Below are 14,704 nucleotides of genomic sequence, written 5' to 3'. Positions count from 1 at the left end.
CATTTTGTATTTCTCCAGTGTGACACAAAGCCTCTTTCTCCTCCCACACCCAACATTCATTCCCACAACACACCAGTTTCGCTTGACAAGCTTGTTTCATCCCTTGTTATTGCTGGTTTTGCTCTCACGGCCAGGACCTTCCCCAGCAAGGTATGTGGCTTCCCACAGAGCTGGGCAGTGTGCAAGCACTGGCAGTTGCTGTCCCCAGGGACAGTCCTTGTGGCCTCTGGCAGTAGGAGGTAAGGTGCTAATAGCTGTGCCAGCCCTGAGGAACCACACTGGACCTCATCAGGCAGTTGCAGGCACACAGCAGCTCGGCCATCCCCAGCACAGACCCGACCCAGGCACATGTTCAGGGGCAAAGGGAAGGAATACCAGGAAAGTGTGTCTATGGGCTGCCTGCAGAAAGTCCTGGTAGACAGAGACTCAGTGGGAAGGGAAAAAAACAGCCAAAACAGTTAAACAAATACACAGGAGGGAGCTGGCAGGCAGAGAAGGCAACATGCAGAGCCAGTTTCAGGCTGAGAGTCATGTGCTCAGCCCCCAGCAGGGCTCCAGCACTGCTGCCTCCAGGCTGGGAGGACACACACGCACACATATCACCGTGACAAACCCCACGGTGGCAGTGTCGACAGCCAGGGACACGTCTGCTTGGCCAGCACGCAACTGCAGCAGCCAGCTCACAAATTCTCCCACTCTCAGGCAGGAGCTTGGAGATGCCATAAGGTCCTGCAGCTCTGGCCAGGAAAAGCACATTCACTGCAGAGCTCAGCTGTGTCCTGGACAGGGATTACTGCTTCTCCCAGACTGGAATCCAAGTGGCAGCCAAGACACGAGATCAAGGCTGTCTAACCCAAGTGTGCATAAGGAAGGAAGGTGGGAAATACTGTGATGGGACAGTCTCAATGGGATACAAACATAAACAGGCAAGACAGGGAAGGAGCCACTGCAGGTGGGCCCTTGGTGGGAAAGGTGTTCATGGCACTGTCCTATGGGCAACCATGTCCTATCAGTCCACAGATCTCTCTGCTAGAGTTGAGAGCCAGTGCTGGCAGTTCCTACTAACTTGAAGAGCAAATAAGAGATGTGCTTGTGCCCAATTCCACAAACTGCTGAGCAGCTGGGCCAGCATCAAGGTTGCTCACTTATGCTCTTTCTTTCACTCTTAGCTGCAGGAGTTACCAAAAACGAAGGAAACATGTGGCTAGCACAGTTTTTCCCATGAGAAGTTTTCTTGTGTTTTGTAAATAAAGATAAAGTTTGGATGTTTTTGGAACAGTGTCCCAGAACTTGGGCAGTGCAGGCCTGGCCAATCAGGCCTGGGGGAAGGCTTCTGACTGACCAATCTGGGTGACTTTTGAGAACTCTATAAATGTGATGAAATCAAAACAATAAAGGTCATTCCTTCTTGCCACTGAGAACCGATGCATTCATTACTCTGCTAGCTGCTCAACAGCGACAGAAACACAGGAGTATTGAAAATCAAATGTATTTAAAACACACATAGTAAGAAAATTGCATGTGAACATTGAGCCCATCCTGTCCTCCCTGACCATGTCCAGCTTAGGGCTCCTCCCTAACCATGCCAAAAACCAGCACCATGGGTACTTCACCCTCAACAAATGGGTGAGAGAGAGAGGGTCTTCAGTTTACATAGCACTTGGATTCAGCCATAAACTGACATCTGCTGACAGCTGCACAGAGATAACACCCAGTAAGGCATGGGAAGCCTCTCCACCAGGGCTTCTGGAGATTCCCCAGCAGGTACTGAAGGAGTTTCCACTACCCACACAGATCATCATTCAGATCAGAAAGAGCTACATTTTGTTTCAGTTATCTTCCTCTGCCTCCCCCCTTCTGCCCTGCAGAAACCAAGCACAAGGTCAACCCATGTGGGCACCTGGGGAAATGTCAAGTGTCAGGCACGAAGGCCTGGAGCTGAGAGGCTGGCTGGTTCATGGAGAGTTGAAAGCAGTTTCAATTATCACCCATCAGGCTGTACAGTCGCCAGAGATGGGAACAGAGAATCCCTGAGGGTGCTTGCAATCCAAGGGGCATGGATAATGCTTTCCGAATGCTCCCACTCAGTGCCTCCTGCAGAGGAGCCCGTAACAACTAGTGACAAACAAACAGAAAACATGCCATGTATATGGCCAGCAATTCTCTCTCCCTGCTGTGCTTAGCTACAAGGCAAAATAGAGAACAAAGTTGCTAAACAGACTTGACTGGGCATTTAACTACTTAATTCTGTTCTGTTTACAAGGTCTTCAGCAGCTCAGCACTCCCTTAGTCCATAAGGCACAAAGCAAACAAGAGGATGTGCAGCCTAGTCCCTCTGGCTCAGGATGTCTGTGGCATTCCTGGAGGGCTAGAAGATGGAGGTCTCATCTCACAGAAGCACGTGGCAGACTCTGCTGCCAGCCTCAGAACTGCTGGACAATCAGCTTCCGCTTCATATCCCGGCTGAACCTGTTCATCTTGAACACTTCACTGTCATAGAAGGCTGAGAGGTTGTGGATGTTGATCTGCCGAGCCTGGGAGAAGGAGGAGGGGAGAGGTAAATGTTTATTTAATCAAAGTAAGAACCATGTGGTCTTCCATAGCAGAGACTGCATAAAATTTGACAGTCAGCAATCTCTGCGCTGCTCAGCAGGAACCAGAACTGCAGTAGCAGGGGAGACTGCAGGTCAGGAGGAAGGAGCATTGGCAGTGCTGAGCTGAGCCAAGAGAGGATGCTGGCTCAGCATCTGTCTGCTCTCTGCTCGTCCCTTGACTTCCACCAGAGCTAGAATCTAACTCGTAGCCAAAAGCCCCCAAAACCTCACCCAGGGGGAAGAGTTTTGCAAGAGACATCTGGCTGGGGGTGGTCACCCTGGCAACACCACGCCGTGGCTTTGGAAGTAGTTACTCTGCATATTTGATGCAAAGAGCCAAAAAGCACTAAACCAGGAATCAAACACTGCTTTAATGCCAAGCAAGGTCAGTACTTTGCACAAAAAGGCCGAGTCAGAAGTGCAGCCGTTGGACAGGATGAAGATGCATTAAGGACGATGCAACTGAGTCTCAGGAGGGATTGGAAAAGTTCATACACATAGATTTTTCTGCTTTTTTCTTCAATTTCTTTAAATGCAGATGGCTAGCGAACTTGAGTTCTCATTCACCTGCATAAGCACCATACTACAGGATTTACCATTCCAACCCCAAAACTTTATGGGGTGCATACAAACCGAGAAGGAAGAATATGGTGCTTCCAAACAAGAGAGGAGCAGATACAGAGGAGACAATCCTGACGCTGGCTTAAGCTGATTAACACCAGTCTTTTTTATGGTATCATAGAGCAGGAAGGGAATTTGAAAGTCTGCAAATGCCTCTGGTGCTGAGGCTGCAGAGAGAGCATGAACCAGTCCCAGAGGCAGCTTGTTATAAGCCCATACCTTGTCCACCAGGTCCTTCTCTGGGACTTCTATGGTATCTTGCTGGGCTCCATAGCGGTTTCTCTGGTATGTCACCTGCTCTGCCACCAGCTGCTTCAGGATGAAGAGCAGCAGCTCGTTGTTGTCTCGCTTGAATGAAAGGTAGCGGGAGAATGTCTGGGAGGGAGGATGAGATGAGCCATGAGGATCAGGAACAGTGATGCACTGCAGTGCCCAACATCAACCAACCCCCTCCTCCCACAGAGCACAAGGGGAACCTAATGACACTGCTGTCACCTGTGCCCTTAGTGTTTCTCAAATGACTTTGGCCTTGTCAAATCCCTCTGACAGCTATGACACTCCTCTGCTGCCTGCTCTTATTCCCATCTAGAATCTCGGTAGGGGCCCAGGTGCCTTTTGGGGGCTGGCACTGCACTGCTGTGGAGCTGTGCTGCCCACGAGGACACAGCTGTGGGAGGGCTGACCCTGGGCAAGGCACAGAGCAGTTTTCCTTAACCCAGAGTGCCCTGTGCCTCCCCAGCAGACGCTCACACTTGGCTGGCCATTTGAGGCCACAGAGAGAAGCTACAAGTTGTCCAGACAGAGGGCACTCAGCAGTGGATAAATGCCAGCCTGTGGCCAGCCAAGAGCTGTTCAGAGCCAGCCCCTGCTACTCAGAGAACAGGGCAGACTGCACACTAACCCACAGTGAGGACTGCCCTGTGGTTAACTCTATCCTGAGAGCCCAATAAAAATGTGAAGAAACAAACTGCCTGCTCTGCTTGATCACCTGGCAGCAGCAGCAGTGGGAGCCCTGTGCCAAAATAGCAAGCTCAAGGTATACTTCCTTCTCAGGCCCAACAAAAACATTGCCTCACCCCAGACTAATTAGCGGCAGTCATGGAACAGTGCCTTGTTTGGGGTCCCTCCTTGAAGGCACCCAGCTTGAGCTGTTGTTATTGCACCATGATTAAATTATTTTAAGTATCCAGATGTCTGAGACTCTGCCATGGGAAACCTGGGGTCAAGCTGGTAAGGAAACCTCACTGTGACTGTGGTATGTGTAGCTGTGAAATGGCCTTGGTCTCAGCTCAGGTAGTGTTAGTGTGACTGCCAGAGTGGCTCCCAGATGGTCAGACAAGGAACTTCCTGAACACATCAGACCCACAGGAATGCATTTACACAGGCTCAGCGCCTGGCTCCACAGCACAGATCCCTGCAGAGCATGGAAGAGTCTCTTCCCACAGGCAGGGCAACGCAAGGGCTGCAGGTTGCATTGTGAGGTGCAGCCCCAGCCCCCAGCCCAGCCGGTGCTCACCTTGCGCATGCTGCGCATGACGCTGAACTTCTGCGTGTCGATGAAGCTCTCCAGCATCACCCGGATGGCCATGTTGACATCGTCCTCCACCACGTAATCCCGCAGGTGCATCCGGGCGTGCGCCTCGGCCATGCGGATCATGGACTCAATGTGCCGCACCGTGATGGGGATGCTGCCCGTTGCCTAAGGGCAAAGAGGAGGAGACAACACCTTACTGAAGGATACAAGACACAGGGCAAGACAGGTGCCTTCTGGCCCAGAATCCAGTTCCTTTCACACTGCAGGGAGCTCTCTGCACCTCTGAGGGTGACTGAGGCTAAGGAGGCTCTGCCACCTGCTGGCACAGACACAGCGCGTGGCACAGCCTCCCTGTTCATCTTAATTCAGCACAAGGGGATGCTGTGGGTCACTGTGCCACTGTTTAGGGTCTTTCCAAGATTAGCAATCCAGTTTCCTCCAGCAAATTTTAGCAGTTAAAGAAACAAAAAGCCAATCAAAAAAGGTAGTTTCCCCAAGCTCCAAAGATTTCCCTCTGACCTCAACAAATTCCTCTTTCCCTTGGAGAGCATGAAATGAGCTTGAAACATCCCACAGAAAAAAGAGAAGGACATTTCTACAAATAATAATGGCTCCCTGTAATATGTCAGGAGCACGTGGATCTGAGTGAATGCAAACATCTCCTGTGGGCCTGCCAGACTGGGTGACAACAAAAGGACTTTGCTATGGCAGGCACTGTACATGTGTCCAGTCCATCAGTCCACACATCACCAACAGGCGAGACTCTGCATTTAGATGAAGAATCATCTGTTCAGCAGACACTGCAGGATCTGCCTGTCTCTCACAAAACAGTGGCACAGACTTTTGTGATGGGAATGGCAAGAATGTGTCGACATATGCTGGAGTAGTCTCAGGCTGATTTGCAGTCTAGATACATAAGGCTCTTCTCTCCTTTCCTCAGTATGCTCACCATAGACTCCTTCCTGAGGTCACTGTACATCCTGGCCACCTTGTCCTGGTCCATCTGGTTGAGTTTGGGGTGGACCTTCTCTTTGGCATAGATGATATATTTCCTCAGGATCTCTTGAGGAATGGGCTCAACCCCATACGTGTTGGGAAGAATGACCTCATTAGTGTCTCCATTCACTGCCTCCTTGCTGCCTGGGTGGTGCTTGACATGGCTGCCAACAACGAACCGGGCAAGCATTTCATCCTACAAGAGAGTAGTGCATTAACAGACACTGAGCACACTCACTGGACTCACTGAGAAAAAACTCAGTGGGCAGCTGCACTCACTGGACAGAAAAAACTCAGTGGGCAGCTGCAGCTGAGCATCCCAACAGCAGCATTAAAGCCCAGCACACGCTCAGATTCCTGGCACAGCCCCTACCTGTACTGAGTCCACCGTGTCTCTCACCACACACAGGATATCGAATCGAGAGATGATGGGCTCTGTCAGGTCTACGTTCTCTGAGAATGTCAGTGACGGGTCGTATCGCCCACCTGGGTCACAGAGACAATCCAGGTCAAACAGGCTCCAAGGCTGGAGCTTTGGAGGAAGGACAGACCTCCAGCACATTACAAGAGACTATTCAGCTTGCTTTATCTCTGCTCCAGACTGAAGGAACCAGGCAGAGGGAAGGGAAGCTGTGCCATTGGTCTCATGACTGTGGATTTATGCTGAGAGCCTGAGATAGTCCTGTAGTCTTCCAGCACTTACCTATGGGATTGGCAGCAGCAATAATGGTGCAGCGAGCTTGCAAGGATGTGACAATGCCTGCTTTGGAGATGGAAATGCTTTGCTGTTCCATGGCTTCATGGATGCTGGTCCTATCCTGATCATTCATCTACAGGAAAGCAAGAGTGACTTAGAGTGAATCTATGTCCAGACCCCACTGCTCAACACACCAAGGGGAATCAGCTCCAGATGCTCTGAAAAGGCGGCAAACTGCACTATGGACTAGCAAAGGCCTAAGCAAACTGCAGGAACTTTGGTCATCTGGGTGATGTTACCATGAGTTATGGAACGTCCTCAGAAGACAGAGGTTACAATCAGTCTCTTCACAGCTAGTCCTTCCCAGAGAGATGAAGCTGGGCTCACCTTGTCGAATTCATCAATCAGGCAGACTCCTCTGTCAGCCAGCACAAGGGCTCCTGCCTCCAAAGTCCACTCCTTGCTGACTGGGTGCCTCTGGACATAGGCTGTGAGACCCACAGCAGAAGCACCCTGGCCAGTGGTGAAAATTGCTCTGCTCGATGCCTTCTCCACGTATTTAAGAAACTGTGATTTTGCAGTACCAGGGTCTCCACACAGAAGCACATTGATGTCACCACGAACTTTGTGTTTGCCACCTAAAAAAGCAATAGGAAAGCCACATGGCAGCTGAGTGCATGGCTTGGCAGCAACCCTGCCCTGAGCACCACAAAGCTGAAGGGAGGGCAACCAGCAGGCATGGCAACCAGTTTACAGGGAAGTTGAGGGAGAAAGGAAGTCAGTTTTGGAGGCAGTTGTCATTGTAAAACAGACTTGCTAAACTTGCTGACACATCCTAACACATCCTTCTAAGTACATGATAATAAATAAGGCTGCCAGAAGGTCAAACCATGCCAGAAGGAGCATTAAACATGACCTCCTAGAGCAGGGATAAAAACTTGCCCAGGTTTGCAGCAGGAGCTATTTTCAGTCACACCATTTCTACTGTCACACCCGAGTTTTCAGTGTGATAAAACAGCCACTTCAGAGATACCCCTCAGTCTGTTAAACCTTGTCTGTTACCAAGCACACAGACAACTCTAATCACTCTCGTTTCAATGGCACAGACAAACCCAGGTCGTTTTGCCTTCCCCTGAGTCAGGCAGGACCAAGGGACACAAGTGACACTCACCTGGGTTTTTGGGCTCTCCGCCAAAGAGAGCTAAAGCCAAACCCCTCTTGATATCTTCATGTCCATAAATAGATGGGGCAATGCTGGCAAAAATCTGAAAGGGAAACCAGAGGAGTTGTCCAGGGAATACCAGTTCCCATTCTGAGCAGGATTTTGCATGAACATCAGCAAGGTGCCATATCTAAACCTACTCTTAAGATACTGCTGTTTCCAAAGAGTGTTTTATTATCAAACTTTTTTGATAATAAAACACTCTTTGGAAAGAGTGTTTTTCAAAGGTAACTACCCACCCAGTGTTGCCCAGAGGAGCTTCACAAAAATGGTTCTGTTGAGGCATGGCAGATTATTTAGTCTGGTGCTGCCACTGCCTCCACAACCCTGTTGTACACAAGGCACATCACAGTGGCTGTTATCAGCTCTTGTGAAGCTGGAGACCTTGATCTGAAGCTTACTCATTGCACATGACAGTACCTGAATGGGCTATGCCACACATAAATTGTCATCATAGTAAAATATTAAGAACAAATGGCTTATTTTCTCAAGAGTATTCTGAAAATAACCTGATGCTAGAGACTACTCATGTTAAAACACTCCTGGCTCGACTGAAGCTGCTGCATCCACTGCAACAGCAGTCACTGTAACAACAGCACAGCCAAGGCAGTGAAGATCCCAGAGAGATTAAACCTGTGAGGTTGAACATGCACCAGTACAGGAGCTTTATTCTTTCAAGTATTGGATTCATGTCTTAGCATATAGAGGAAGCAAAGCTAAAATCTTTACCACAACTTAAGCTAAGCAGTAACACCCCCTTTAGGAGACTAGAGATGCAGTCATCAGCCCCACAGAACACTTCCCCCACTTGGCTTTTAAGACACAAGGAGAGAAAACTGATCAGATATGAGCAGTGTCTTGAGTGTCTCTCACCTGGCTTCCAGCCCTGTTGTGATGTAGAAGAAGAAAGGGGAAGAAACAGAAGATAAGGAAGGGGAGAAACAGAAAATTTGACCTCCAAAAGTACAAGGGAAGTTTCTTATTTACTTCCCTCCTATAACTGACTCTCATCAACAGCTGTCTGAGAACAACAGAAGGCCATTCAGAGAGAACTGGGATTTCTAAAAGTTCCTTTAACCACTGTTTGGCCATCTGACCTGTTTCACCACTTTCTGATCCAGCTGCCAGGTGATGGCAAGATATCAAGAAGAAAAAAAGGTATGTCTGAGGCTGACCCACCTTCTCCCCAATTTGCTCATCTTTGGACAGACCCACAATCACTTTCACATCTTCATCAGTCAGTTCCCCAACAGCCAGCTTGTTGTCCTTCTTGGCGATGTGGTTGGCCAGAATCACAGTTGCAAACACTGGGAACCCATGGGCAGTGTTCAAGGAGCCATCGTAGTTGTTGTGGTAGATCCCTGTCAGCTCCTGGCAAGCAGGAAATGCTATGTCAGTGCCTGCACAGTCCAAAACAACCCTCTCTCCATTTTAAGGTAAGTCACAGAAGTAGGTGCTAAAATGTATCTGAGAACAACCCCATACCACATTCCCACAGATATTCTGGTGATGTTACTGTCAGAATTTAAAAATGCCCTGTGCTCTCCCCATACTTGAACAATGTACTCACAATCTCATCTCCTGGCTTGCAGCTGTCCACCAGATCAGCGAGGAGAATGGCATCCTTGGAGCGGGGCAGCCTGCCTGCAGCCACCTTCCCAGGGCTCTCCTGGATCTTGATGCGCTGGTAGTTCTGATAGACCGTCTGTAGGAACAAAATCAAAGTCACCCAGCAAATCCAGCAGGCACCAGCATGGCTTTTCACAGGCACCTCAGACAGCAAGGCCATTCAAAGATTTACTGGACATCAGTTAGAAAATTATGAACATGGGAGGATGGAAGGTTGCGAGGAGCAATTCCAGGGGGTGATAGACAACAGTGGGGACAGGAAAGCACTTTGCTGTGTCTCACCACTGTGTTTCAGCCTCCACACTGCCCACCCAAATACTGGGCCAGTTCCTGGGAAAAGGATGCTTCACTTTGATAGTTAAAGGTATCAAAGCAATGAATAAAAGCAATGAATAAAAGTCAGCAATGAATATAAAGCAATGAATAAAAGTCAGAAGCTCCACATCAATGATTCTGCTCTCTGGTTTCCTAAGCTGACAGATCAGGACAGACTGACCTAACTTGGGAAATAGAGCTGGACAACGTGTGCCTGCATTTCTAAAATATGAATAAATAACTCTGTACCACAGAGATAATTGTGGCAAAAGATTCAATCCAAACACCTACAGCGTGGCAATAAATTACTTTTGATTGCTAAACTGAGTACAATCAGGTCAAGAGCTCAAACAGACAAGATCTATCTTCACAGCCCCCTGGATCTAGCAGTAGACCCCTCTCCCCACAGCAAGCTGTTCCAAGGGTGGGAGACAAGGCAGGTCTGGAAGGAACAGGCAGTGGAGCAGGATGAGCAGCCAGCCCCAGCCAGGCAAGCACATCACCTCTTACCTCTTCCATGTTGATTTCAAAGGGGCCAAGAGACTGACACTCTGGACAGGATCCAGGTTTCACCTCCTGGTTCTGTGACTGGAAAAAGGGTCCCAGGATGAAGTTGCACTTGCTGCAGTTGTATTTGACCATGCTGAGCTGAGGCAGGACCCCTGTGCAACTTGTCACCACTCCACTGGTCCGGATCAACTGATTCAAGTGCAGTTGCCTGAGGAAAGAGAGAGATATGCTGAATGCCTGCAGGGAATAGAAGGCAAAACACCCTTCAGAAATGCTCTTGCTACAAGGCACAAGTTTACCTCAGGGATGCTGAAAGTTCATCCTTGGTATGATTTTTCTCATGTGCTAAGTTCATCTATCCTTTTAGATCTACCCACAAGTTTAGCTCACAGGTGAGTCCTGAGCACCCCAAAGCCTAATGCAGGCCCCACAGCCACTGCTGGTAGTTCTGCTCTTACCTGAGTGACCGCAGCTCTTCCACCAGAGGGAGGTGGGAGATACGGACATGGATCTCCTGAGCAATACGATCATACTTGGGGTACATGGCCAACACCACTTCCTTGGCTGCTTCATCAAAGATCTTCAGCATTTCTGCTGGGGCCTCGGGCAGAAAGTAGGCAAGGACATGCTCCTGGGCTGCCAGATCCTCATAGTTCACCACCAGACTCTCTCTGTTCTCTTAAGAAAAAGATGGGGTGAGTTGTAATTTCAGCCTGTTCACTCCTCAAGGAGTTTGCAAAGGATCACCAAAACAGACAAGCCTGAATCCTGCAGATCTCTGCACCTTCCCTGAAAAATGTTTAGAGGTTAAAATTTGAAAATGGGTGGAAAACCCTTTTAAATTTATTTCTCTAACACATTCTCCTCATCAGTACCAAGCTTGTGATTGTTCCTCTCCAGTTCTGCACAGATACTTCCCAGGCTCAGTGTCCCTGAGATTCAAAAGCCTCAGCCCAACACACAACTCTCTCAGAGACCTCCAGGAAACAGAAGTTAATAGGAGACATTATGTGTGCTGAATGGCTGGCAAAAAAACCTCCTGTGTCTTATGTTCATCGAAATGGATGAGACAAATGCCTTTTATTTCCCAGCTTTATAAAACTGATCCTGTTCTACTGCTCAAGCTTCTGCTCAATATAAAGAAGAAATACAACAAGTGCAGTTACATGAGCTGTTCCTAGATGTGACAATTTCTGCTTTTAAAACTCATCAATGACAGCCTTAATGACCGTTTCTTCTGGCAGCGCCTAGTCAGAATACAAGGCTGCAACACTGACATGGTTTCCAAAGTCACAAGGTCTATTTGTGTCCCCTCACTGGATAATCCAGTTTCCAGTGTGAGAAAGTAACTGGTGCAGACAGCAAGCAATTGTTGTCTCTTTCAGATCACAAACTTGCAGACCACTGTCTGCTGCCCCACATACTCTTCTGCTAGCATTTCTACGATATGAATATTAATGAGGAGCAGACGCCAGGGGCCTTCTAATTAGTCAGCCAGAATCAAAGAAGACAGTAGACATGTTTCCATTATTCATTTATCTCCACCAGCATCAGGGCTTCTTAAAGTGCTGATTCAATGTCTGAAACAAAGCAGGAAGGCAGAAAAATATCCACCTCTGGACTGGATCACCACAAAGTACCGTGACCCACATAAAGAGAGAGAGAGCCTCCAACAACCCAGCCCTACCTTTGCACATGTCACTGATCCTCTCCTTGAAGACATTGTGCCCACGGTCATCCACATGGGTCTTCAGGAAGTTCTTGAAGCGGTGATAGATCTCAAGCCGGGGAGCTGCCATGGAAACCCATTCCCTCACTGAGTGCCCTTTCATGTCTTCCAGATTCTCAATGCTCTCAATCATGTCTTCATCCTCCTCTTCCATGCCTTCGGCAGCCCGCTCTGCCAGCCGCCTCTTCCGCGCAGGACGGTCTTCATCTTCATCATCACTGTCTGAGGGTTGGAAGGAAAAACGGTTCAAGAGCTGGGATTCCCATTCCCACTCTTTGGGTTAGTCACAGGGGGATTGCATGGGCTGTGGAAGTAAAGACATCAGAGCCTGGGATACAAACCAAGAGACATCCCAGGCCCAGCCGAAATCCAGTTCCAGACTAGCTCCTACATCTTCCACAACATAGCTAAGACTTTAAGGATGTGAATAGGAAGATTTGTATGCAACAGCACACATTCAAGCCCATTAATGCACTGACCAAGGAACAGGCTTAAAGTGCATTGAAGGCCCTTCCACACAGCCCACAAAAGTCTGTACAGGAGCACCAACATCAACAAACTCTACAGTATATGCTTGGTTGAACCCAACTCTTTGACACAGGCCCAGGATCCTGACTTTGTTTCAGCAGTAACCAGAACAACACACCAAACGAGCTCCTAGGAAGCCCAAAGGAAAGGGATCATGCACTGGGGAATCCAGCCAAGCCCACAGCCAGCGATTTCACTAAGAGCCCAGATACACTGGAGCTCTAGAGACCTCCCTGCTAACCTGAGGGTAAAGAGCCCAGCTCCCCCACAAGGGCTGGGTTATCATCAAGCACCCAGAGTGGCACACTCGGTACAGCTCGTTGCACCTACCATAGAGCAGTCCCCTCCTCATGCGGCCCATGCCCTGCTCCAGCTCGCGGTCCCGCTGCCTCATCACTCGCTCAGCAGCTTCCCGCTGGCTGGCAGTCAGCTCCTCCACATCTTCATCATCCAGGGCCAGGCCCTCTGCTTCATACACATCCAGCTCCGGGATGGGGCGGTAGTCCCTAGCATACACACAGAGCATGGAATCAGGCCAGGAAAGCAATTCTGCAGCCCTCCTCTGGCTACTGCTGGGCAGGTGTCAGGACAGTTTTTCTGCAGCAGGACAGAATGTGTTGAGCAGGAAGGCACTTCCCAACGGAAGATGTCCTGCAGTAAAGGGCTTCAGCACCACTGTTAGGAATACCAAGGGCTCCAGCAGCATGGTTAGGAATGCCAGCATTCAAGCCTTTGTGTTGCAAAGTTCAGCTTGCCAGGCAGGCCTGGCTGAGTAAAAAAACGCCAAAATTCATGCCGGCAGGAGTGAAGAGATGGGATGGATGCACATCATGCATCCAAGTAGATCCTGGTGTACCCATCCTGGACCACGATGGCATTTTGCTCAGTTCTCCCAGGATTCAAATGACACCATACCCTGACCTTTCTCCACTTCCAGCAGTTCTTCAGCCCCCTCACCTCAGCTACCAGCACAGCAGAAGGATTCAAAAAAGGCCCAAGAGCCCCCTCCACCCGCGTTGGTGGCTGCACTGACATCGCCAGCACCCCATCGCCAGACTCCCCCCACCCCCAACAGTATCCTTACCTTTCCATCCCTTCCCCAATGAGCTCTTCCCCTTCTTCCTCCTCTTCGGGGAGCCCCTCGGTTCCCAAGAGCCCTTCGGACTCATCCTCGAAGGGGGGCAGGTCCCGGCCGGGGCTGGACGTGAAGGCATCGCCGCGGCGGGAGCTCCGCACGGGGCTGGTCACCGCCGCCTGCGACTCGGAGGAGTCCTGCGAGGGCAGGAGCGGGGTGAGGGCGGGGGGATCAGTGCCTCCCGGGGCCTGGGCGATGCAGGCCGCGATCACAGGAGGGTATATAGATCACCGATAAGTCATAATTAGCCCTCCTCGCAAATGACAATGGAAGTATATGGGGGGGGGCAGACGGGGGTAAACCCATCCTCCGAGCGCAGCGCAGCCGGAGCAGAGGGGAAGGGTCAGATCTGCCCCGGCCCGCTCTTCTCTGCGGCGCCGGGGACACCAGTGTTTCGGGAGTCCCCGCCGAGCGCACCCCCTTTGCCCTCCCCACCCCGAAATCCTCTCTGGACCCCGCACGGCCGCAGCGCCAAGTGTCCCGCAGCGGGGAGGACCCGGAGCCCGCAGCCCGCGGGGGTGGCACCCCAACGGCCCCGCTGCCCCGGCCCGGCCCGGCCCGGCCGCTCACCGCCATCTCCGCCGCTTCCTGCCCCGCCGGATTCCGCGCGAAAACTGCCCACGTGGTCACAAAAGCGCGCGAAACCTCATGAATAATGGATAACGGGGCGGGCCCCGCCGCTGTGAATATGGATGAGGCGGGGGCGGGAGCCTGCAGCGGGAGGGAGCCAGGGCCACCCCCGGCCAAAGGGCTCGGGAGCCTGGTGGGCGGCAGTGGCAGACTTTGGCAAACATTTGGGCATTTCCCTGTGGGCTCAAGGGGTGTCCTCCTGCCGGTGACCCGAGTCACGGAAGAGATCGCACTGTGAATTGCCGTGTTCATGCCTGCCTCTTTGGCAGGCAGCTAAAATCAAGCCTGGCTTGACCGGGTTTGCCCCTGACTCAGTTGAATCACCTTTGTTCTGATTCTCGCTAAAACTACAAGACGTGGGAAGGAGTTTCTGACATTCTATGGGGGTTTGGTTGTTTTGGTTTTTTTTTACTGTGAGCCGCTATGTTCTAAAAGTAACAAGGAGCTGATCAGAACTGTTCTGGAGGTACATCTGTCTCTCCAGCTGTTCAGTGCAGCGAGCAAATGCCATTTGGGAGAGGAACTGAAGTAAAGCGTCTGTCCCATAGAGACGGGAAGAGGAAT

General features: G+C 50.4%; 1 protein-coding gene across 1 annotated transcript; it reads right to left on the bottom strand.

The window, feature by feature from the left end:
- Positions 1-1,473: 1,473 nt before the first annotated feature.
- Positions 1,474-14,166, bottom strand: MCM2 (minichromosome maintenance complex component 2). The gene is made up of 16 exons (XM_085072592.1): positions 14,081-14,166; positions 13,460-13,647; positions 12,706-12,881; positions 11,806-12,069; positions 10,577-10,796; positions 10,119-10,326; positions 9,235-9,369; positions 8,844-9,035; positions 7,614-7,707; positions 6,830-7,080; positions 6,449-6,575; positions 6,119-6,231; positions 5,699-5,941; positions 4,732-4,914; positions 3,435-3,590; positions 1,474-2,534 (listed from the first exon to the last, which is right to left on the bottom strand). The coding sequence occupies exons 1-16, from the start codon at positions 14,084-14,086 to the stop codon at positions 2,424-2,426; spliced, it is 2,667 nt and encodes an 888-aa protein (XP_084928718.1). The 5' UTR covers positions 14,087-14,166; the 3' UTR covers positions 1,474-2,423.
- Between the last annotated feature and the right edge of the window lie 538 nt (positions 14,167-14,704).

The sequence above is a fragment of the Lichenostomus cassidix genome, chromosome 12 (assembly GCF_008360975.1).
Source record: "Lichenostomus cassidix isolate B80296 chromosome 12, HeHo_3.0, whole genome shotgun sequence".
NCBI classification, from domain to species: domain Eukaryota; kingdom Metazoa; phylum Chordata; class Aves; order Passeriformes; family Meliphagidae; genus Lichenostomus; species Lichenostomus cassidix.
The sequence above is the reverse complement of the archived record's forward strand: the minus strand, read 5'-3'. Positions and strand labels throughout refer to the sequence as shown.

Bases quoted from the DNA above. Each gene is read 5' to 3' on its own strand.
- MCM2 (XM_085072592.1), bottom strand. The intron at 9,036-9,234 runs GTGAGTACATTG...CCTGCTTGCCAG, and splicing joins GCAAGCCAGGAGATGAGATT to GAGCTGACAGGGATCTACCA. The intron at 7,081-7,613 runs GTGAGTGTCACT...TTGCTTTTTTAG, and splicing joins CGGAGAGCCCAAAAACCCAG to GTGGCAAACACAAAGTTCGT.